This window comes from Sapajus apella, unplaced genomic scaffold (genome assembly GCF_009761245.1).
Source record: "Sapajus apella isolate SASKATOON/1434 unplaced genomic scaffold, GSC_monkey_1.0 scaffold768, whole genome shotgun sequence".
NCBI classification, from domain to species: domain Eukaryota; kingdom Metazoa; phylum Chordata; class Mammalia; order Primates; family Cebidae; genus Sapajus; species Sapajus apella.
Genome location: NW_022437694.1, coordinates 6,807 through 29,046, shown reverse-complemented (window position 1 = coordinate 29,046; position 22,240 = coordinate 6,807). Strand labels below are relative to the sequence as shown.

Here is a 22,240-nt window from a genome sequence, read left to right as displayed (position 1 = left end):
AGCGTGCAGCCCCAGTCCCGGGGAGGCGCGTCCTCGGCCCAGTCCTGCGATCTTGCAGACCCCACCCCTTCCAAAGGCGCTGTCCTTCCCCACCTCCATCCTCCTGTCGGGCCCTGCTGCTCCCCACTTCCAACCCCTGGAAAAGGTCCTCTTCCTGGAGGCAGCCCTCTTATCCCATCCTTGCTCTGTTTTACCGGAAGGCAGCCTTGAGTTTGAGATGTCCAGGTTCGTGGCTGTTGAACACAGGAAAAAAAAAACAAAAACACAAAATAACAAAGGAGCGAAGCAGCGAAAGCCGAAAGCATTAATTTATTGATCTAAGAAATCACTCCACAAGGTGGGAGTGGGCCCTAGGGAGCATCTCCAGGGCTCTGTTTACAAAATTTTGGGGGGTTGGCCGGGCGCGGTGGCTCAAGCCTGTAATCCCAGTACTGTGGGAGGCCCAGGCGGGTGGATCACGAGGTCAAGAGATCGAGACCATCCTGGTCAACATGGTGAAACCACGTCTCTAGTAAAAATACAAAAAATTAGCTGGGCATGGTGGTGCGTGCCTGTAATCCCAGCTACTCAGGAGGCTGAGGCAGGAGAATTGCCTGAACCCAGGAGGCGGAGGTTGCAGTGAGCCGAGATCGTGCCATTGCGCTCCAGCCTGGGTAACAAGAGCGAAACTCCGTCTCAAAAAAAAAAAAACAAAAAACAAACAAAAAATTTGGGGGGGTTAAAGTCTTTCTTCTGAGGTCCTATGGGCTACCCCTTATCTGGATGAAAGATGCGGCCCTTGGCTGAGGTGAATTGCTCAGGTGAATTGGCCTGAGGCCAGAGCAGATGGGTGCCCTATGCAGAAGGGATAGGCAGTGCTTTGCTGTTTCCCTTTCCATGGGAGACTTGGTGGAAGGGGGAGGGCTGTACGGAGAGTAGCCTTTGAATCTTTGTTACTCTGGATAGGAACATGGGGTTTTTCCTTTTCTTCTAGTTTTGGAAAGTTCGCCTTAACTAGCCTTAGATTCCCTGCCCCCAGACACAGGACCCAGGTGTTTCCCTTTTCTGTTTTTTATTGGAGATCAGTGTCACTCTGTTACCCAGGTGAAAGAGCTGTGACAGAATCACAGCTCACTGCAGTGTCAACCTTCTTCGCTGAAGGGATCCTTCGACTTCAGTCTCCGGAGTAGCTGGGACCACAGATGGGCACCACCACACCGAGCTAATTTTTGTGTTCTTGGTAGAGACGGGCTTTTGCCATGTTGCCCAGGCTGTTCTCCAAATCCAGGGCTGAAGTGATCCAGCTGCATTGCATCCCAAAGTGCTGGGATTACAGGCATGAGCCACGTGGGTTGTGCCTTTCCTGAGATGAAGCCTCACTCTGTCACCCATACTGGAGTGCAGTGCTGTGATCTCAGCTCACTGCAAGGTCTACCTCCCAGGTTCGAGCAGTTCTCCTGCCTCAGCCTCCTAAGTAGCTGGGACTATAGGTATGTCAGCATGCCCAGCTAATTTTTGTATTTTTAGTGGAGACCAGGTTTCACAGTGTTGGTCAGGCTGGTCTTTGTAGGGCTGAGGGCCCTACAGGGTCGTGGGGTGTGCCTTATGCTGTGCTGAGGTGCAGGATCTGAGAAATAAAGAGACAGGACACAGAAGTACAAGGAAAACGCAGCCGGGTTCGAGGGGCCACACCACCTATAAGCAGAGACAGGCGAGGCCCCGAATGTGTAGAAGCATGAGTATTTATTGTGTGTAGGTTAGGGGGCAGGGCAGTGAGTGAAATCATCTTTAAGGATAGTGATAGGCTCGTGAGCAATAAAACATGGGGTCCACCCCCATTAGGGCACCTAGGCCAGGAGGTGGACAGTGCACAGTGAGGGGTCCATTCCCACGAAGGCAAGGGCCGTGTGCAGTAAGGGGTCCACCCCCCATTAGGTCACCGAGGCTTGAAGGTGGGCTGTGCACAGTGAAGAGGGTGCAGTGTGCAATACTTCTATCTATGGGCAAACTACTTCTAAGAAGATTTATGGGGGATGCTTTAAGTCACATAGCAGTGACAGTCAAGATTACCGCCACCTTCTGGTAGCTTCCAATGGATTCTATGGGAAGATGCTTTTCAAGCAGCACAGTAGCAAGAGTTGTTAAAGTTCACAGTCACCAAGGTGGATTGCCGTTCTGAGGGCAACCTTCCACAAGAACTGGAGCAAGGTCCTACAACTCCTTTATCAGGAGGAGTGGCTCGCGCCCCAAGCCTGCCATACAGTGGGTATCTTTACAATACTGAACGCTGCCGCCTGGGCCATGGATTCTTGTCCTGGTATAACTGTTTTCCCTTAAATCATGCTCTGCACTGTGTCTGCTGTAGGCATTCGTCTGATTATAAGGTGCTTATTCCTTAATTCATGCTCTGTACTGTGTCCACTCTAGGCATTCCTCCGATTATGAACTAAGATATAATTATAGGTATATATGTAGGGAAATACTGTTTAGGCACTCATACTATTAACTATTATATGATTATATATAGAGGATTATATAAAGGGATTTTTAAAGCCCTAATTCTACAAACTAATATATGATTATGTAAAGGATTATATAAAAGGAAATAGCTGAGTAGTAACACTATAAAGTGAGAAATTCTTCAAGCCCTATGTCAGAGTTCTGCTTAGCTCTCATTCCTCGGTGCCTATATGGGGGTTTACCCACAGGTCTCGAACTCCTGACTTTGGGATCCCCTGCCTCGACCTCCCAAAGTGTTGGGGATTATAGGCGTTAGCCACTGCACCCAGCCTGTTTTGTCAGTTTTTTGAGATGAGGTGTCACTCTGTCACCCATGCTTGAGTGCAGTGACAGCATCTTGGATCACTGCAACCTCTGCCTCCCAGGCTCAAGTGATCTTCTTGCATCAGCCTCCCAAGTAGCTGGGACCACAGACGTGTGCCATGATGCCTGGTTAACTTTGTGTATTTTTGGTAGAGAAGGCATTTCGCTATGTTGCCCAGGTTGGTTTCAAACTTCTGGGCTGAAGTGATCTGCCTGCCTCAACTTCCCAAAGTGCTTGGATTACAGGGGTGTAATCAGCTACCATTCCCAGCTGGTCTTGGAATTTTCTAGAGAAGAAAGACCAAAGCAGCCTATTTTCCCTTGCAGGCCATCACATGGGAATCAGCCACACCTCCTTATCTCAGAGCTTCTCAAGATAACTTGGTGAACTGTCTCCGGCTGTGAGCCTCAGTGAGTTCACTTGTAACATAGAGGTGAGGAAGAAGACCGGAAAAGCTCAGAGTGACACTCATCCCTAAAATGGCTGACAAAATACAGTGTGTGGCTTTTCTCCTGAGACAGAGTAGTGCTCATTTTTTTTCCCTCCCTCACCCTCCTTCTCCTTCTCCCCTCCCTCCCTCTCCCCCCTTGCCCCCTCTTTCTTTTCTTTTCTCTTTCCTTCCTTCCTTCCTTCACTCCCTCCCTCCCTTCCTCCCTTTTCTTTTCTTTTCTCTTTTATTTTCTTTCCTGACACTTGTTCTGTCACCCAGGCTGGAGTGCAGTGGCACTGTCTTGGCTCATTGCAACCTCCACCTTGTTGGCTCAAGCGATTTTCCTGTCTTTGCCTCCTGTGTAGCTGGGATTACAGGCACCCAACATCATGCCTGGCTAATTTTTTTTGTATTTTTAGTAGAGACAGTGTTTCATCGTGTTTACCGGAATGATCTCAATCTCCTGACCTTGTGATCCACCCACGCCATCCTCCCGTCTTGGAATTACAGGCGTGAGCCACGGTGCATTGCCAGTGCTCATTTTTAAATTTTTATTTATTTATTTATTTTAAGACGGGTTTCACCATTTTGGTCAGGCTGGTCTTGAGCTCCTGACCTCAGGTGATCCGCCCGCCTTGGCCTCCAAATTGCTTGGATTACAGGCATGAGCCACCACGCCCGGCCACTGCTCAGTTTTAACTCAAATTGTAAATAGATTCGAGTCCTCCAAAAATTAAAAAAGAAAAAGCACAAGGAGGGCAAAAACGGGGTTAGACTCAATTCACCTTGAGTCTTATCATGACGACATGTGCCCATGCTGATCGGGGTACAGCTTAATTTTACACATTTTAGGGAGAACTGAGATATCAATATATGTAAGAAGTACATCGGTTTGGTCTGCAAAGGCGGAACATCTTGAAGCAAAGGCAAAAAGACTTGAAGTAGTGAGGGGGCTTCCAGGTCACAAATAAGTGATGCACAAATACTGGCAGTGTTCCAGGTAATAGTAATCTGTGTGCAGCACTGAGGGTCAAAGTTCTGTGTCCTCCAGTTCTGAGGACTGAGCTCAGCCTGTGATCCATGGAGAGGGGAGGGGCTGTGCTCTGGATGGGGTTTGGTCAGGGCAGGGTCTGTGCCCTGAAGGGGAGCTCAGTCCAGCCCAGCTCCCCACTGCTGCCTGGTGTGTGGGGCTTCTCCAGGAGGGGAGTGAGATCTGAAGACCAGGGTGAAACATACACTTGTAGGTGTTCCTATGGGACTGTCTTCTTTCTTTATGATCTCTGGTACAGTGGGCAGCAGAGGCCCATCTTTCTACAGGGTGAGGTCTCACCCCTTTGTGTGTGTTGTCACAGGAAGGGAGTGACTCATTTCTAACATTACGTCTTATATTTTTTTCATGTACAGGATTGATTTCTAAAGACTCAGGTGAGGAAGGAGCTCAGAAGAGGCAAGAAAAGGAGCCAGGCATGGCTCTTCCTCAGGTAAAGTGACACTCCTCGGTGGATTCATCTGTCTCTTTCCTTTCTGAAATGCCAGTTATTGTGGTAGCCAGTCTGTTCTGAGTATGAAGCATCCTGCCTGACCCGTTGGCTCGCACTCACCAATGTCTTCCCTCAGTTCCTGGTGTCAGTGCTGCTGGGCAACCTGCATTGTTCAGGGGCCACATCTGGATATCAGCTCTTTGTGACCAGATCAGAGAAACTACGTATGAAACACACAGGTTAATGTGCACAGATATCTGGTGAATTCTGGAAAAGGAGACCAATAAGGGGAGATATTTTGTATCTGATTTTGTAATGCATTGGAAGCCACACTAGTAGATCAACACGTCTGTGACTCAAATCTTTTTTAGGAGACAGGATCTTGGTTTGGGTGCAGTGGCTGGTAATCCCAGCACTTAGGGAGGCCGGGGCAAGTGGATCACTTGAGCTCAGGAGCTCACGAGCAGCCAGGCCAACATGATGAAACCCCATTTCTACTAAAAATACAAAAATTAGCAGGGTATGGTGGTGCATGTCTGTAATCTCACCTACTCCGGAGGTTGAGGCAGGAGAATCACTTAAACCTGGGAGGGAGAGGTTGCAGTGATCCAAGATTCTGCTACTGTACTCCAGTCTGCATGACAGAATGAGACTTTGTCTCAAAAAATAAAAATAAAAATAGAGAGCAGGTGCCGCTCTGTGGCTAAAGTCTGAAGTGCAATGGCACAATTCAGAGTTTACAGCAGCCTCAAACTCCTGTGCTCCAGTGATCCCCACTTTAGCCTCCCAAAGAGCTAGATAATAGGCGTGTGTCACCACACGTGGCCAATATTTCTATTTATTTATTTATTTATTTATTTATTTGTGAGTCTCACCCTGTCACCCAAGCTGAAGTGCAGTGTTGTGATCTCAGCTCACTGCCACTTCTGCCTTCTGGGTTCAAGCTATTCTTCTACCTCAGCCTCCTGCATAGCTGGGATTACAGGCATGTGCCAATACACAGGCTAATTTTTGTAATTTTAGAAGAGATGGGGTTTCACCATGTTCGCCAGGCTGGTCTTGAACTCCTCACTTTATGATGTGCCGGCCTTGGCCTGTCAAAGTGCTGGGATTACATGCATGAGCTACCGCACCCAGCCTTGTTTTTTTGTTGTTGAGACAGAGTCTCTGTCACCCACGGTGGGGTATAGTGGAGTGATCTGGACTCACTGCAGTCTTTGTCTCCTGGGTTCAGGTGATTCTTCTGCCTCTCCCTCCTGTGTAGCCCAGATTATAGACGCCACCACCGCACCTACTTTTTACACTTTTAGTAGAGACAGGGTTTCACCATGTTGGTCAGGCTAGTCTCCAACTCTTGACCTCAAATGATTTTCCCGCCTTGGCCTCCCAAAGTGCTGGGATAGCAGGCATGAGCCACCATACCCAGCCCAGTGTTTTCTTCTTATTTGTGTATTTTTCATATTGTCCATAAAACCAAGACTTCCACAGTGACTTAGGGGATCTTAAAATGTTTCATGAAAAAGTGCAGTAAAATGCAACTATAGAGAAAAGAATGTTCAAAAACATCTTAATGTGGGTTTGTCAGAACAGTTTGTGATGAAATGGATACTTAATTTCTCTTTTCTCACTTAGTATGAAGGTGATAACTCAGTCCTCCATAATTTTTCATTTTAGGGACACTTGACTTTCAGCGATGTGGCTATAGAATTCTCTTTGGTGGAGTGGAAATGCCTGACCCCTGCGCAGAGGGCTTTATACAGGGACGTGATGTTGGAGAACTACAGGAACCTGGAGTCTGTGGGTGAGGAAAATGTCCCTCCAGACATGAGGAGTCTGCCCTTGTCTATCTTGGCTCTTCCTGCTTTTGTATTCTCTGCTGTGATTTTTGCCCCATACAGGCTTTTTTTTTTTTGAGTTGGAGTTTTGCTCTTGCTGCCCAGGCTGCAGTGCAATGGCACAGTCTTTGCTCACTGCAACCTCTGGTTCAAGTGATTTTTCTGCCTCAGCCTCCGAAGTAGCTGGAGGGCTAGAGGCATGCACCAGCACACCTGGCTCATTTTGTGTTTTTAGTAGAGACGGGGTTTCTCTATGTTGGTCAGGCTGGTCTCGAACTCCCGACCTCAGATGATTTGCCATCCTTGGCCTCCCAAAGTGCTGGGAATACAGGTATGAGACACCTTGCCTGGTCCCCATATATGTTTTTGATGTACATATTGTTTTCTGCAGTGATGACTCTCCTATTTTTCATGGATAGCTGCTATGGGACTCTCCTATGGAGTGGATTTACATAAAAGGAGAAAACTGATGAAAACACTTTGACTGTTAATGATTGAACATTGTCCTGCTCTAGGCAGAGATGCCCTTAGAAACCCTGAACAGAATTGTGAGCATAGCCCAGGATATGACATAGAAAGCATGACACTGACTCACAAGTGTTTCCAGCTATCATGCTGTTTTTTATTTTTTTTCAGACAGAGCCTCCCTCTGTCACCCAGGCTGGAGTACAGTAATGCAGTCTCGGCTCACTGCAACCTCTGCCTCCCAATTTCAAGTAATTCTCCTGCATCAGCCTCCCTTGTAGCTGGGATTCCAAGTGTGCACCACCACCCTTAGCTAATGTTTGTACTTTTAGTAGAGACAGGATTCACCTTATTTCCCAAGCTGGTCTTGAATTCTTGACCTCAGGTGATCCACCTGCCTCAGCCCCGCAAAGTGCTGGGATTACAGGCATGAGCCACTATGCCCAGCCCATTCTGGTTTTTGAGGAGCATCACAGAAGTGTCCCTCACTGGCACTGTGACAACGTTCACCTCATAAACTATTGATAGTCTTCTCTAAGCAGCAGTCAGTGGTGTTGAAATTCTTCCTAGGGAAGATATCATTCTGGCTCACAGCTGCATATTATTGCAGGAATTCAAGCCAAAGAGGACAAAAAGACCATGGAGACTCTAAGAGAATTTATTGGTCCACTGACTGACAGCAAGGCTAATGCACGTAATGGCCACCAGCCCTGAACAAAAAGAACATATTGCTTTTATACAACTTGAAGCAAGAAAATGAGGCAGAAAACAGGTTTCTGCCTAAGACACCTCGTTATTGACTTGTGACAAGTTTTACAATCTTTGGAAAATGTATATTTTCTTTTGTTTTTTTTTTTTTTTTTAAGATGAGGTTTCACCATGATGGCCAGGCTGGTCTTGAACTCCTGATCTCAGGTGATTCACCCACCTCGGCCTCCCAAAATGCTAATATTACAGGCGTGAGCCACAGTGCACAGCCAGGAAAATGTATATTTTCTTTGTGGTTATCTTGACTTCGTAACCTTGCCCCTGGGGTAAGAAAAACAGGAATTGCAGAAGAATGTGTGGGCTGCAGGTAGAAAGGTCTGCTCTGGTGCTCTTGTCTAAGTCAAGGGGTCTGGGCTAGGCCTGCTCTGCCTCTACTTTCTCTAAATACAGTTTGTATAACTAGCCTGGAATGTGGGCTGTGAGACAAGTTTGCAGCTGGAACTAGTTGGGCTAAGCTGGGAGGGGTTACTTGTGTTTTGCTTACTATGATTATTCTTAACCTAGTCCCAATGTTAACTATTACTTATTCTATTTTAATTCTGTCTTTGATTTTTATTTTCCTCCTCATTACTTCCTTAAAAGCTTTCTTTAAAAGGGCTTTATTACTAGAAGACTTTTCTCTCTTTTTCTCTTTTTTTTTTTTTTTTTTTTGGAGACTTTACAATTCACAATTCACATAATACCTGGATGGAGCAGTCAGCCTGTCATTGAAGTGTTACTGTTTGTCTGCTCGGATGCAAAGCTAGCTCGCCAGTGTACTTTCTCCTGTTGACATCTATTTTGGACCTCCTGATAGCAGGAGTAGGCAAACTCCTTTGGCTCCTGTTGGCCTCTCTGTGGCTGTGCCTGTCTGAGGTTTTCCCCTTGTCTGGGGAATCTTACCCATCATTGACTAACCAGCCATCCATCTGGGGCCATGCAGGGCTCGTGGTATCATCTTTGGAGGCTTTTGCTTAGCCTGGAAGGCAAGACTGAAGACAGGTTACACTTTAACAAGCTACTTTATTAGGTTAGGACATCTAATGTTATACTTCAAGATTTGACCTACAGGCTCTTCTCCTGTGCATCTGTACTTCATGTGATTCAGAAAGGGAACAAAAAAAGGCAGAGTATGAGGAAGAAAAATACCCTTAGAGGAGTCCTATATGGGTAGGACTGTCTTTTCACCATGTGGATTCTCTTCCTCCAAGAAGAAAGGCTGACATGTAGTCAAAGCCATTATTTGGGATGTAGTGTGCCTAGCCACTGATGCCTCTATGGTTGTTTGTATACTTCTAAATAAAAGAGTTAAGAAGCAAGGGAGTATCAGGCATTGGCCTAATATGAGAATTACACTCTCTATAAGAGTTTTGAAGCTGCCGAAAGACAAAAACCACTCTTCAAAAAGAGAATCTGGAGACCACCCTTTCCAAGTTTGGACCAGGACATGGGACATGGGCCAGATTTTGCATTCTGGCAGTGATCTCCATTACTGCTTGTCGATTGTCATCAATTTCTTTCTTTTTTCTTTTCTTTTTTTTTTTTCCTTTTTTTTTTTTTTTGAGGCAGTGTTTTGGTCTTGTTGCCCAGACTGGAGTGCAATGGCACAACCTTGGCTCATTGCAACTTCCACCTCCAGGGTTCAAGCAATTCTCCTGCCTCAGCCTCCAGAATAGCTGGGATTACAGACATGCACCACCATGCCCAGCTAATTTTTTGTATTTTTGATAGAGACAGGGTTTCTCCATGTTGATCAGGCTGATCTTGAACTCTTGACCTCAGGTGATCCACCGGCCTCTGCCTCTCAAACTGCTGGGATTACAGGCATGAGTCACTGCACCTGGCTGATTGTCATCAATTTCTAAACAATTGGTTAGGTTAAATTTTCCACAGACCCCTCCTTCTGAGGCCAGGAGATTGTCTAGTGCTAGCCTGTTCTGGTATATTGCATTTCTCATCTGTGTAGCTTGTACAGCTAGCAAGTCTAAAGCTCTGGATGTTCATTGGTTATAATTTCTAGGACTGCCTGTAACCTAATGATGCGGTTTATCATATAACTGGGAGTGCTATATCCCCACATCCCATCTTGTGCCCAAGTAGCTGGACCATAATAATTAATTCTTCTTTCTGAGGGTCAGTCTGTGTCTTTCCAGTCTTCTGTTTGTACATCTTTCTTTGTCTATTGCTCACCTGCTTCTGTTTCTGGACTCATCACATATGGGGTACCCTAATGTTTTCCCTTGCCTCAGTTGACGCAAAAAGAATGGTGGTTTGATGATGCCTAATACACAAGCCCTCATCCATTTTTCTGGCAAGTATCTGTATGCCTGCAGGCCACAAATCTAATAGAGGCCTGAAGGTGCCCACCAGGCATTTGGAGCTTCTAGTTGGTACCAAGAATGTTTTAAGGAAGGAAATCTGAAAAATGGGTTAAAACGAGGTGGCTTGGAGCTGCTCTTACCTCGTCTGTTCTCTCTCCACCATTGGGTCTTTCCTACAGTTACGTTGTAATATTCCTGTCCTAGACATGCTAGTTCACCTACTGGATTAGTATAGGTGGCTCCCCATTGGGCAATACGGTACCTTTCTATAATAGAAGTCTTGAGAAACCAAGTATTTGAGCCTGTGGGCAATAACTCTGGAGTATTTGAGGCAGAAAAAGTTAAAGTATAATTGTCTTGGGGTAGTAATTTCTTCACTTCCCGAGGCCACTGGTCCCCCAGGTTAGTTCCTCCACATACGTAACATGAGGTGACTCCTAGATTTCCTGCTATACTTCCAGCTGACGGAGCAAATAGATTCCTAGTGGTGGAAGGTGACTCAGGAATTGCTTGGTTAAAATGTTCATTGAATAGCTTCAAGACTCGAAACCACTGTGAAGGTCGATGAACTCAGGTCTTTTTGATGATACAGAAAAACAGTGTCTCGATTTGCCCATTGTTTAAGATACACAAGGCCTAACTTTCTTTTCTGAGCATTTTCTTCATCTATCTTAGTTAAATTATCATATCCTACCAGTATTTTGATGCCTGTAGTCTAAATAGGTGAGTTTGTGTCCGAGAGTGAATTCTATGAGGTTGCAGATTCCTCCTTTATCTCCTATTTCACGGTTATCATAATTGTACCAGCTTAGAGCATCACTGATCCACACTGAGATTTGAGTAAGCACAGCCTGCTTCCTTTGAGGATTACAGGTTTTGCAGCTACACCATGTGCACGAGGTTAGGACTTTTCTTTTTTCTTTTTTGGAGAGGAAGTTTTGCTCTTGTTGCCCAGGCTGGAGTGTGATGGCGCAATCTTGGCTCACCGCAACCTCTGCCTCCCATGTTGAAGCAATTCTTCTGTATCAGCCTCCAGAGTAGCTGGGATTACAGGCATGTACCACCAAGGCTGGCTAATTTTGTATTTTTAGTAGAGATTGGGTTTCTCCATGTTGGTCAGGCTGATCTTTAACTCCTGACCTCAGGTGATCCATCTGCCTTGGTTTCCCAAAGTGCTGGGATTACAGGCCTAATCCATTGCCCCCAGCCTGAGACTTTTCTAACGGGGGTGTTCTAGCATGTTGGGGCTACAACTATTTTTTTAAGAAGTGTGTTTATTATCTGACAGGCATCTAAGTATACAAACACGCTTCCTTGATGACGAGGGGATACCCAAGTTAATTTGTAAAGGGTTTCTTCTCCTGACTTTTCACAGAGCTCAAACCAAGTCCCAGGTAAAAGATTGGGTTCATAGCACACATAAGGCTGATAATCACCTGGATCATAAATCAAATGGGTAGTTTGATTATATATGCAAGTTCCTAGGGAAGCTCCAGTACACTCTTATTGTGTTTGGCATGGTAAGGCCTTAACTTGTGTATTTCTCATTCATGTAGCGTGGGTGCACATAGGACACCCATTCATGACTCCCCCACTTACTAAATTTGCCATAAGGGCTAACATAAGCAAAATGAAAGGCAGCATTTTTACACTAAGACTGAACAAAAAATGCTTTTTCCTGGGAGAAAAGCTTTGCAGCAATGACAACATAGTAACAGGATGGTTAATATTACTAAAATAACAGCAAGGCTTTAGATTTCAGTTCGCATCTACTTATCCAGTGGAGATTCCTCAAGCTCTGGCTGTGCGTTGACTAGTCAGCTTCTGGTTGTGTAACTAGAGCAGGGCTTGATGATTCCTCAGAGTCGACTGTGTCTGAGACTGAACCAGGCTGGTCCTGGTCCTTGTCAATGATGCGTCTCAAAGTTAGCCTTGTGGGATTCTCTGGTTCTAGCTGACTGGCCCACTTATCTTGGGCTTATGGCTTTAACCAACAGTTAATCCAGGGAACAGCTTCAGCAACTTTAACAGCGGGGGGAGGTGGATGTTATTTATCCTATTTCCTTAAGATCTCCTTTTTCCTGGGTTATGAGGAGGGGTGGTCTCTCAAAGAAAACTTCATATGGTGAACATCCAGCCTGTTTGGTTGGGCTGCATGCAACTCGGAGAAGGACCATGGGCAAGACTTGATCCCACTGTAAGTGGGTTTCCTAACAGAATTTCTGTAGCAATTGTTTTCATGTCTGGTACATTCATTCAACTTTTCCTGAACTCTGGGGACAGTAGACAATATATAATTTGCAATTTGTTGTTAAAAGCCAAGAGATATCTTTAACAATCTCAGCTACAAAGGCCGGTCCATTGTCAGATCCTAGACTGAGAGGCAGCCCAAACCTGGGGATAATATCCTTCAGTAAGGCTCTGGTCACTTCTCTGTCCTTTCAGTTTAAGTGGGGAATGCCTCAACCCAACCGGAGTAAGTACAGACAAATACTAACATATATGGATAGCCTCCTGCTCGAGGCAATTCGGTAAAATCCACAGATAGGGTTTCACATGAGATTGCTCCTACTCCTTGAATTTCTGGGGGTCAAACTGGCCCCTTCCTCAGATTGTTTTGGGCACAGATTAAGCGTGTTTCACAAATAGCACTGGTGATGACAGTGAGACACGGCATGGAAAAATGGCACCCTGTTAGGGCTTCTAAAGCTGTCTTCCCCATAAGTGTTCCTTTATGGAACTACTTCACAAACTTAGGGGTCATTATGTTGCGAATGGCCAGCCTCCCATCTGAGAACTGCCACCACTCACTTTTGATGTAATTCCTGGCCTCTTGAGCGAACATGGCCTTTTCACTAGGGGAGTAACTAGCTTTTTCCATAGATAGAGGTTCTGGAAGAAGAAGCATTGCAAAAGCCTGTCCTCTGATGACGTAATTGCTTATAGCGGCTTGCTTAGCCTCTCTGTCTGCTTTCCTATTCCCCCTAGACTCATAGGACCCATCTGCCTGGTGTTCTTTGCAGTGCATAACAGCTACCTTCTCTGGTGCCCATACAGCATCTAAAAGCTGCAAGATTTGCCAGGTGCAGTGGCTCACGCCTGTAATCGCAACTCTTTGGGAGACCCAGGTGGGCGGATAACCTGAGGTCGGGAGTTCGAGACCAGCCTGGCCAACATGGTGAAACCCCATCTCTCTTTTTTTTTTTTTTTAATTTATTTATTTTATTTTTTTTTAAAAAAAGATGGGGTTTCATCATGATGGCCAGGCTGGTCTTGAACTCCTGACCTCAGGTGATCCACCCACTTCGGCCTCCCAAAGTGCTAGGATTACAGGCGTGAGCCACCGCACCTGGCCAAAACCGCATCTCTAATAAAAATATGAAAAATAGCTGGGCATGCTGGTGAGCACCTGTAACCCAGCCACTTGGGAGGCAAAGTATCACTTGATCCTGGCAGGCTGAGGTTGCAGTGAGCCAAGATCATGCCACTACACTCCAGCCTAAGTGACAGAGCGAGACTCTGTCTCATACCCAAAAAAAACACAAAAAGATTTTTAAAAATTATCCAGGCTGTAGTACCAGGTACTCAGGAGGCTGATCCTGGAACATCTCTTTAGAAAGGAGAATCATACCACTACACTCCAGCCTCGGTGACAGAACATAACTCAGTCTGAAAAACAAAGAAAGAAGGAAATAGCTTTAACTGGGAAGCTTAAAACACAGAAATTTATTTTATTATGAATTTGGAAAGCGGGAGATTCAAGAGCAAGGTGAAGCCAAAGTGGTTCCAGAGCAAAGCCCTCTCAAAAAGAAGAAGAAAAGGAAGAAGAAGAAGAAAAGGAAGAAGAAGAGGAAGAGGAAGAGGAAGAAGGAGGAGGAGGAGGGGGGTCAGGGAGAGGAGGAAGAAGAAAAGAAGAAAAAGAAGAAAGAAGAGGAAGAAGAGGAGGAGAGAGGAGAAGGAGGAGAGGAGGAGGAGGAGAGGAAGAAGAAGAAGGAGGAGGAGGAAGAAGAAGAAAGAGAAAAAACAGGAGGAGGAGGAAGAAAGAAAAGAAGAAGGAGGAGGAGGAGGAGGGGAGGGAGGGAGAGAGGGAAGGAAGGAAGGAAGAAAGAGGAAGAGGAAGAAGAAAGAAAGAAGATTATTCCTGAGTAGTCAACACCTATGACCAAATTCTCTCAAAGGCCCCATCTGAAGGACCATTGGAGAATAGGAACTCTCAACATGGCTTTTGGTCAATACGAACATTCAGACCAGGGAGGCTGCATTATATTTTTTATGTTTTTATTGTGCAGTTTGTTTTATACAATGTTTTCTCTGATCTCAGTTTATAAATTTTCCCAGTACACATTCTGTGTTTTACATGTTATGCATAGTGAACCAGATAATTTAGAGCAATGCATATGTATAGAATTGCTGTATTGCCTGGCCGTGACATAATTGGAGTTGTGACATGATAATTGCAATCTCCGACACTGCTAGTCAATTGTTTTTCTTTTTTGAGTTGTAGTCTCGCCCTATTACCCAGGCTGGAGTGCAATAGTGTGATCTTGCCTCACGGCCACCTCCGCCTGCTGAGTTCAAATGGTTCTCCTGCCTCAGGCTCCCAAGTAGCTGGGATCACAGGCACCTGCCACCATGCCCAGCCAATTTTTTTTTTTTTTTGTATTTTTAGTAAATACAGAGTTTCACCGTATTGGCCAGGCTGGTCTCAAACTCCTGACCTCATGATCCACCCACCTCAGCCTCCCAAAGTGCTGGGATTACAGGCATGAGCCACTGCACATGACTGTTAGTCACTTCTTATTCCTTATAAAGCTGTGTATTTTCTTGACCTCACACATCAGAAGGTAGTGAACTTAACATGTATTTCAGTTCTTACATTGTGTGCTGGTGGTAAGTAGAAGTTGTGCCTTTTTTCTAGATTGGGAATTGCTTAGAATTCTGCAGGCTGTATAAATGTACTTATTATTTGCTTCCTGGCTTTATAATGGGTTACAGTATTTTATTAATATTTATGATTTTACATAAAATAATAAAAATTATGGGTTACAATATTTTTGTTATGTGGAATGCAATACAGCTGACACACTCCACTCGTTAATGTCAGAATGTGCCACCAGGCGTAGTAGCTCACACCTATAATTTTAGGATTTTGGGAGGTTGAGGCAGGTGGATCACTCGAGGTCAGGAATTCAAGACCAGCTTGGCCAACACGGCAAAACACCGTCTCTACTAAAAATACCCATCTCTACTAAAATTTGTCAGGCATGAAGGCATGTGCCTGTAATTGGAGCTACTTAAGAGGTTCAGGCAGGAAGAATCACTTGAACCCAGGAGGCAGAGTTTGCAGGAAGCCAAGATCGTGCCATAGCACTCCAGCCTGGGTGACAGATCATGACATTGTTTCAAACAACAACAAAAAATTACAAAAAACATTTTTAATAATGCATGGCCAGGCACAGTTGCTCATGCCTGTAATGAGGTGGGCAGATCACCTGAGGTCGAGAGTTTGAGACCAACCTGACCACCATAGAGAAACCCAGTCTCTACTAAAAATACAAAAATTGGCTGGGTATGATGGCACATGCCAGTAATCCCAGCTACACAGGAGGCTGAGGCAGGAGAATATCTTGAACCCAGGAGGAGATTGCAGTGAGCCAAGATTGCGTCATTGCATTTCAGCCTGGGCAATGAGAGCAAGACTCCATCTCAAAAAAAAAAAAAAAAAAAGAAAAGAAAAGAAAAAAAAAAGTCACAGAGTGCCAGATCTGCATGGATATAGGTGATTTTATGGCATATATTCAGAAAAATATTGTATTAACATTTTCTATTTCTTTTTTTTAATTTTCTTTTTCTTTCTTTCTCTTTTTTTTTTTTTGAGAAGGAGTCTCACTTTGTCATCCAGGCTGGAGTGCAGTGGTGGAATCGTGGTTTAGTTTATTGCAACCTCTGCCTCCCATGTTAAAGTGATCCTTGTGCCTCTGGCTCTTGAGTAACTGGAACTAAAGGCATGGGCCACCACGCCTGGCTAATTTTTGTAATTTATTTCTTTTTTTGTTTGTTTGTTTCTTTTCTCCTGAGATTCTGTCGGATAGCACAGAATTTTTGTAATCTTTTGTTAGCTACAGAGTGCTGTGATTGTGTGACAATACAGAATTTCCATTGATTTTGGCTATCCTTACATGAGCTTGTTGTGGATTATTTACCAACATAGTATATTATGTGGTCCTTTAGCATTTATTGGTATATAGTAAAAATACTGCCAGTATTTTGTCATGATATTGGAAATAGGCTTTCACAGAAATGATTTGAAGTCCATATAATCGCCCTTTATTTATTAAAGAATCTCACTTCTTTTGTGTGTCTAAACTTTAAGATCATGCTTGGGAAGTTTAAAATAAGTATTGGTTTTTTGTGTGTCATATTTACACATTTCAGTATTATTTACCCTATGTACTGAATTGGAAACCTATTTATGTTTGTATTTTATAGATATCTCTTCCAAATGCATGAGGAAGATGGTCTCATCAACAGGACAAGGTAATACAGAAATGTTTCACACAAGGACATTGGAAACACATGAAAGTCATCACACTGGAGATTTTTGCTTCCAGGAAATTGAGAAAGATATTCATGACTTTGAGTTCCAGTGGCAGAAAGATGAAAGAAATAGCCATGAAGCACCCATGACACAGATCAAGAAGTTCACTGATAGTAAAGACCGATATGATGAAAGGCATGCTGGCAACAAGCCTATTAAAGATCAGCTTGGATTGAGCTTTCATTTGCATCTGCCTGAACTGCACATATTTCAGACTGAAGGGAAAATTGGTAATCAAGTTCAGAAGTCAATCAACGATGCTTCTTTGGTTTCAACATCCCGAATAAATTTTTGTAGGCCCCAAACTTATATTTTTAATAACTATGACAATAATTTCCTCCATTCTTCATTACTCACACAAAAACAGGAAGGTCACATGACAGATAAATCTTTCCAATGTAATGAGAATGGCAGAGGCTTTAATTGTAGCTCACTGTTAAGGAAACATCAGACAGTCCATTTAGGAGAGAAACAAAAGGAATGTGATGTATGTGGTAAGGTCTTTAATCAGAAGCGATACCTTGAACGCCATCATAGATATCACACCGGTGAGAAACCTTTCAAGTGTAATGAGTGTGGCAAGTCCTTCATTCAGATGTCATCGCTTACTTGCCATCGTAGACTTCATACTGGAGAGAAACCTTACAAGTGTAATGAATGTGGCAAGGTTTTTAATCAACAATCAAACCTTGCAAGTCATCATAGACTTCATACTGGAGAGAAACCTTATAAATGTAAAGTTTGTGACAAGGCTTTTGGGTGTTCTTCACACCTGGCACAACATACTAGAATTCACACTGGAGAGAAACCTTACAAGTGTAATGAGTGTGGCAAGACCTTTGGTCGAAATTCAGCCCTTGTAATTCATAAGGCAATTCATACTGGAGAGAAATCTTACAAGTGTAATGAATGTGACAAAGTTTTTAAACAACAGTCAAGCCTTGCACGTCATCATAGACTTCATACTGGAGAGAAACCTTACAAGTGTAATGAGTGTGGCAAGACCTTCAATCAGATGTCATCCCTTACATGCCATCATAGACTTCATACTGGAGAGAGACCTTACAGGTGTAATGAGTGTGGCAAGACCTTCAGTCAGACGTCATCCCTTCTATGCCATCGTAGACTTCATACTGGAGAGAAACCATACAAATGTAAGGTTTGTGACAAGGCTTTCAGGCGTGATTCACACCTGGCACAACATACTAGAATTCACACTGGAGAGAAACCTTACAAGTGTAATGAGTGTGGCAAAGCCTTTAGTGCACAGTCAACACTTATTCACCATCAAGCAATTCATGGTATATGGAAACTTTACAAATGTAATGATTGTCACAAAGTCTTCAGTAACGCTACAACCATTGCAAATCATTGGCGAATCCATAATGAGGAGAGATCTTACAAGTGTAATAAATGTGACAAATGTTTTAGACGTCGTTCATACCTTGCAGTTCATTGCCGAATTCATACTGGAGAGAAACCTTATAAGTGTAATGAGTGTGGAAAGACCTTCAGTCACACATCATCCCTTTTATGCCATCGTAGACTTCATACTGGAGAGAAACCTTACAAGTGTAATGAGTGTGGCAAAACCTTCCATCACAATTCAGCTCTCGTACTTCATAAGGCAATTCATACTGGAGAGAAACCTCATAAGTGTAATGTGTGTGGCAAGATCATTGGTCACACTGCAGCCCTTGTAATTCATAAGGCAATTCATACTGGGGAGGAACCTTACAAGTGTAATGAATGTGGCAAGGTTTTTAAACAACAGTCAAGCCTTGCACGTCATCATAGACTTCATACTGGAGAGAAACCTTACAAGTGTAATGAGTGTGGCAAAGTTTTTAATCAACAAGCAACGCTTGCACGTCATCATAGACTTCATACTGGAGAGAAACCTTACAAATGTGAAGAATGTGACAAGGTTTTCAGTCGCAAATCATATCTTCTAACACATAGGAGAGTTCATACTGGAGAGAAACCTTACAAATGTGAAAAATGTGACAAAGTTTTCACTCGCAAGTCGCACCTTGAAACACACAAGAGAATTCATACTGGAGAGAAACCATACAAATGTAAGATTTGTGACAAGGCTTTTGTGTGTAATTCATACCTGAAAAAGCATACTAGAATTCACACTGGGGGGAAACCTTACAAGTGTAATTAGTGTAGCAAGACCTTTGGTCAAAATTCAGCTCTTTCAATTCATAAGGCAGTTGAGACTGCAGGAAAACCTTACAAGTCTAATGAATGTGGCAAGGTTTTTTGTTTTTTGTTTTGTTTTGTTTTTTGTTTTTTGAGACGGAGTTTCACTCTTGTTACCCAGGCTGGAGTGCAATGGTGCGATCTCGGCTCACTGCAACCTCCGCCTCCTGGGTTCAGGCAATTCTCCTGCCTCAGCCTCCTGAGTAGCTGGGATTACAGGCACACACCACCATGCCCAGCTAATTTTTTGTATTTTTAGTAGAGACGGGGTTTCACCATGTTGACCAGGATGGTCTCGATCTCTTGACCTCGTGATCCACCCGCCTTGGCCTCCCAAAGTGCTGGGATTACAGGCTTGAGCCACCGCGCCCGGCCGTGGCAAGGTTTTTAATCAAAAATCGAACCTTGCACGTCATCATAGACTTCATACTTGAGATAAACCTTACAAATGTGAAGAATGTGACGGTTTTCAGCCCCAAATCACACCTCATTTATACCTTGCAGTACGTTGGCAAACTCACACTGGAGACAAAGTTTGCAAGTGAAATAAGTGTGGAAAGACTTTCAGTTGGACGTCATCTCTTGTAATTCAGAAGGCAATTCATACTGGAGAGAAACCTTGCAAGTGCAATGAGTGTGGCAAGACCTTCCATTACAATTCATCCATTGTGATTCAGAAGGAGAGAAACCTTACAAGTGTAATGAATTTGGCAAGGTTTTTAATCGCCAGTCAAGCCTTTCAGTTGATCATAGACTTCATACTGGAGAGAACTCTTGCAAGTGTAATGAATGTGGCAAGGTTTTTAATAAAAAATTTAGCCTTGCACGTCATGATAGACTTCATACCGGAGAGAAGCATTACAAATGTGAAGAACGTGATAAAGCTTTCAGTCACAAATAACACCTTGAAAGACATAGGAAAATTTAATTTGGTAATCAAGTAGAGAATTCTATCAATGATGCTTTCTCTGTTTCAATATCCCAAAGAATTTCTTGTAGGCCTAAAAACCATATTTCTAATAACTATGGGAATAACTTCCTTCATTTTTCATTACTTACACAAAAACAAAGTACAAAGGAGAGAAAAATCTTTCCAATATAATGAGAGTGGCAAAGCCATTAATTATAGCTCACTCTTAAGGGAATATCAGATCATTCAGGAAAGAAACAACATAAGTGTGATGTATGTAGCAAGGTCTTTAATCAGAAGTGATACCTTGCATGCCATCATAGATGTCACACTGATGAGAAACCTTACAAGTGTAATGAGTGTGGCAAGACCTTCAGTCAGATGTTACTGCTCCTATGCCATCGTAGACTTCATACTGGAGACAAACCTTACTAGTGTAATCTATATAGCAAGACCTTCAGTCAGACATCATTCCTTGTAAACCATTGTAAACTGGAGGGAAACCTTACAAGTGTAATTTATGTATCAAGACCTTTAGTCAGAAATCATCCCTTGCACATCATCATGGACTTAATACTGAAGAGAAACCTTACAAAAGTAATGAATGTGGTAAGGTTTTCAATCAACAAGCACACCTTGCATGTCATCATAGACTTCATACTGGAGAGAAACCTTAATGTGACAAAATTTTCAGTTGCAAATAACAACATGAAAGACACAGGAGAATTCATCCTGGAGAGAAACCATACAAATGTAAGGTTTGTGACAAGACTTTTGGGCGTGATTCGTACTTGGGACTACATACTATGTTCACAGTGAAGAGTAACCATACAAGTGTAATGAGTGTGGCAAAGCCTTTAGTATGCAGTCAACACTTACTCACCATCAAACAATCCATGGTATAGGAAAACTTTTCTAATGTAACAATTGTCACAAAGCCTTCAGTAACTCTACAACCATTGCAAATCACTGGAGACTCCATAATGAAGAGAGATCTTACAAGTGTAATAAATGTGGCCAATTTTTCAGACATCGTTTATACCTTGCAGTTCATTGGCAAACTTATACTTGAGAGGAACCTCACAAATATGATTGTGTCAAGGTCTTCAGTCAAGCTTCATCTTATGCAAAACATAGGAGAATTCATAGAGAAGAGGAACATCACAAGTATGATTATTATGGCAAAGTTTTTACTTCACATTCACACCTTATTAGACATCAGAGAATCCATACTGGACAGAACTATTACAAATTTCATAAGTGTGGCAAGATCTTCAGTATGAGGTCACTCCTTGCAGAACATCAGAAATTTCATTTTTGAGATAATTGTTCCAAATTCAATAAGCATAGCAAGCCATCAAGCATTAATTGACATTAGAGTCAATGCAGCATTGACTTGATTTTGAGTTGACTTAACATTGAGTTCAAGCATTAATTGACTTTAAAGTGTTTATATTAAGAGGATTGGGCTGGGCGTAGTGGCTCACACCTGTAATTTCCACACTTTAGGAGGCCAAGGCAGGTAGATTACTTGAGGTAAGGAGTTTGAGACCAGCCTGGAGAAGAGATGTGCGCCACTTTACCCAGTCTGTTTTTTCTTTCTTTTTTTTTTTTTTTTGAGACGCAGTTTCACTCATGTTACCCAGGCTGGAGTGCAATGGCGCGATCTCGGCTCACTGCAACCTCCGCCTCCTGGGTTCAGGCAATTCTCCTGCCTCAGCCTCCTGAGTAGCTGGGATTACAGGCACGCACCACCATGCCCAGCTAATTTTTTGTATTTTTAGTAGAGATGGGGTTTCACCATGTTGACCAGGATGGTCTCGATCTCTTGACCTCGTGATCCACCCGCCTCGGCCTCCCAAAGTGCTGGGATTACAGGCTTGAGCCACCGCGCCCGGCCCCTTTTCTTTCTTTAAAAAAAAAAAATGATAGGGAGTTTTATGGGTATTTTGTGAAATCTAAATCACATTGGTTTTTATAGTCATTTAACAATATGAATGCTTCCAGTCCATTAAAATGGTTGTATCTCCACTTAGTTTTTTTGATCAATGTTTGTAGATTTCAAGGTACAAGGTTCTCACTTTCTTAAGTTTATTCCCAAGTGTTTTGTATTTTAAGTTGTCTAGCAAATGGAAGTGTGTTCTTAATATTCTTTTAAAATTATTGTTAATATATGGGAATTCAACAAACTTTTCATGCTAGCTTTCTATACTGCAAGTACACTGAATTTGTTTATTAGTACCAGTAGTATAGTATTTTTGTTGATTCTTTTTGATTTTCTTTTTTTCTGTTTTCTTTTTTCTTTCTTTTTTTGAGATAGAGTTTCCCTCTTCTTTTCCTGGCTGGAGTGCAATGGCACAATTGTAGCTCACTGCAATTTCCCTGTCCCGGGAATTCAAGTGATTTTCCTGCTTCAGTCTCCCAAGTAGATCAGATTAGAGG

General features: G+C 43.3%; 1 protein-coding gene and 2 pseudogenes across 2 annotated transcripts; all 3 read left to right on the top strand.

Annotated features, from left to right (window-relative positions):
• Nucleotides 1-3,067: 3,067 nt before the first annotated feature.
• On the top strand, nucleotides 3,068-19,320 carry LOC116546322 (zinc finger protein 845-like). The gene is made up of 5 exons (XM_032272624.1): nucleotides 3,068-3,236; nucleotides 4,638-4,714; nucleotides 6,389-6,515; nucleotides 16,572-18,943; nucleotides 19,272-19,320. Exons 2-4 carry the CDS (start codon nucleotides 4,700-4,702, stop codon nucleotides 18,848-18,850), a joined length of 2,421 nt encoding a protein of 806 aa, XP_032128515.1. The 5' UTR covers nucleotides 3,068-3,236; nucleotides 4,638-4,699; the 3' UTR covers nucleotides 18,851-18,943; nucleotides 19,272-19,320.
• A 203-nt stretch (nucleotides 19,321-19,523) lies between these two features.
• Nucleotides 19,524-20,828, top strand: LOC116546326 (annotated as a pseudogene). The gene is made up of 2 exons (XR_004266672.1): nucleotides 19,524-19,828; nucleotides 20,110-20,828. The product of XR_004266672.1 is annotated as a putative zinc finger protein 826 (transcript).
• Nucleotides 20,290-21,259, top strand: LOC116546323 (annotated as a pseudogene).
• The last annotated feature ends 981 nt before the right edge of the window (nucleotides 21,260-22,240 follow it).

Excerpts from the sequence above, each read along its gene's own strand:
- LOC116546322 (XM_032272624.1), top strand. Across the intron at positions 6,516-16,571 it reads CAGGAACCTGGAGTCTGTGG|ATATCTCTTCCAAATGCATG; the intron begins GTGAGGAAAATG and ends TGTATTTTATAG.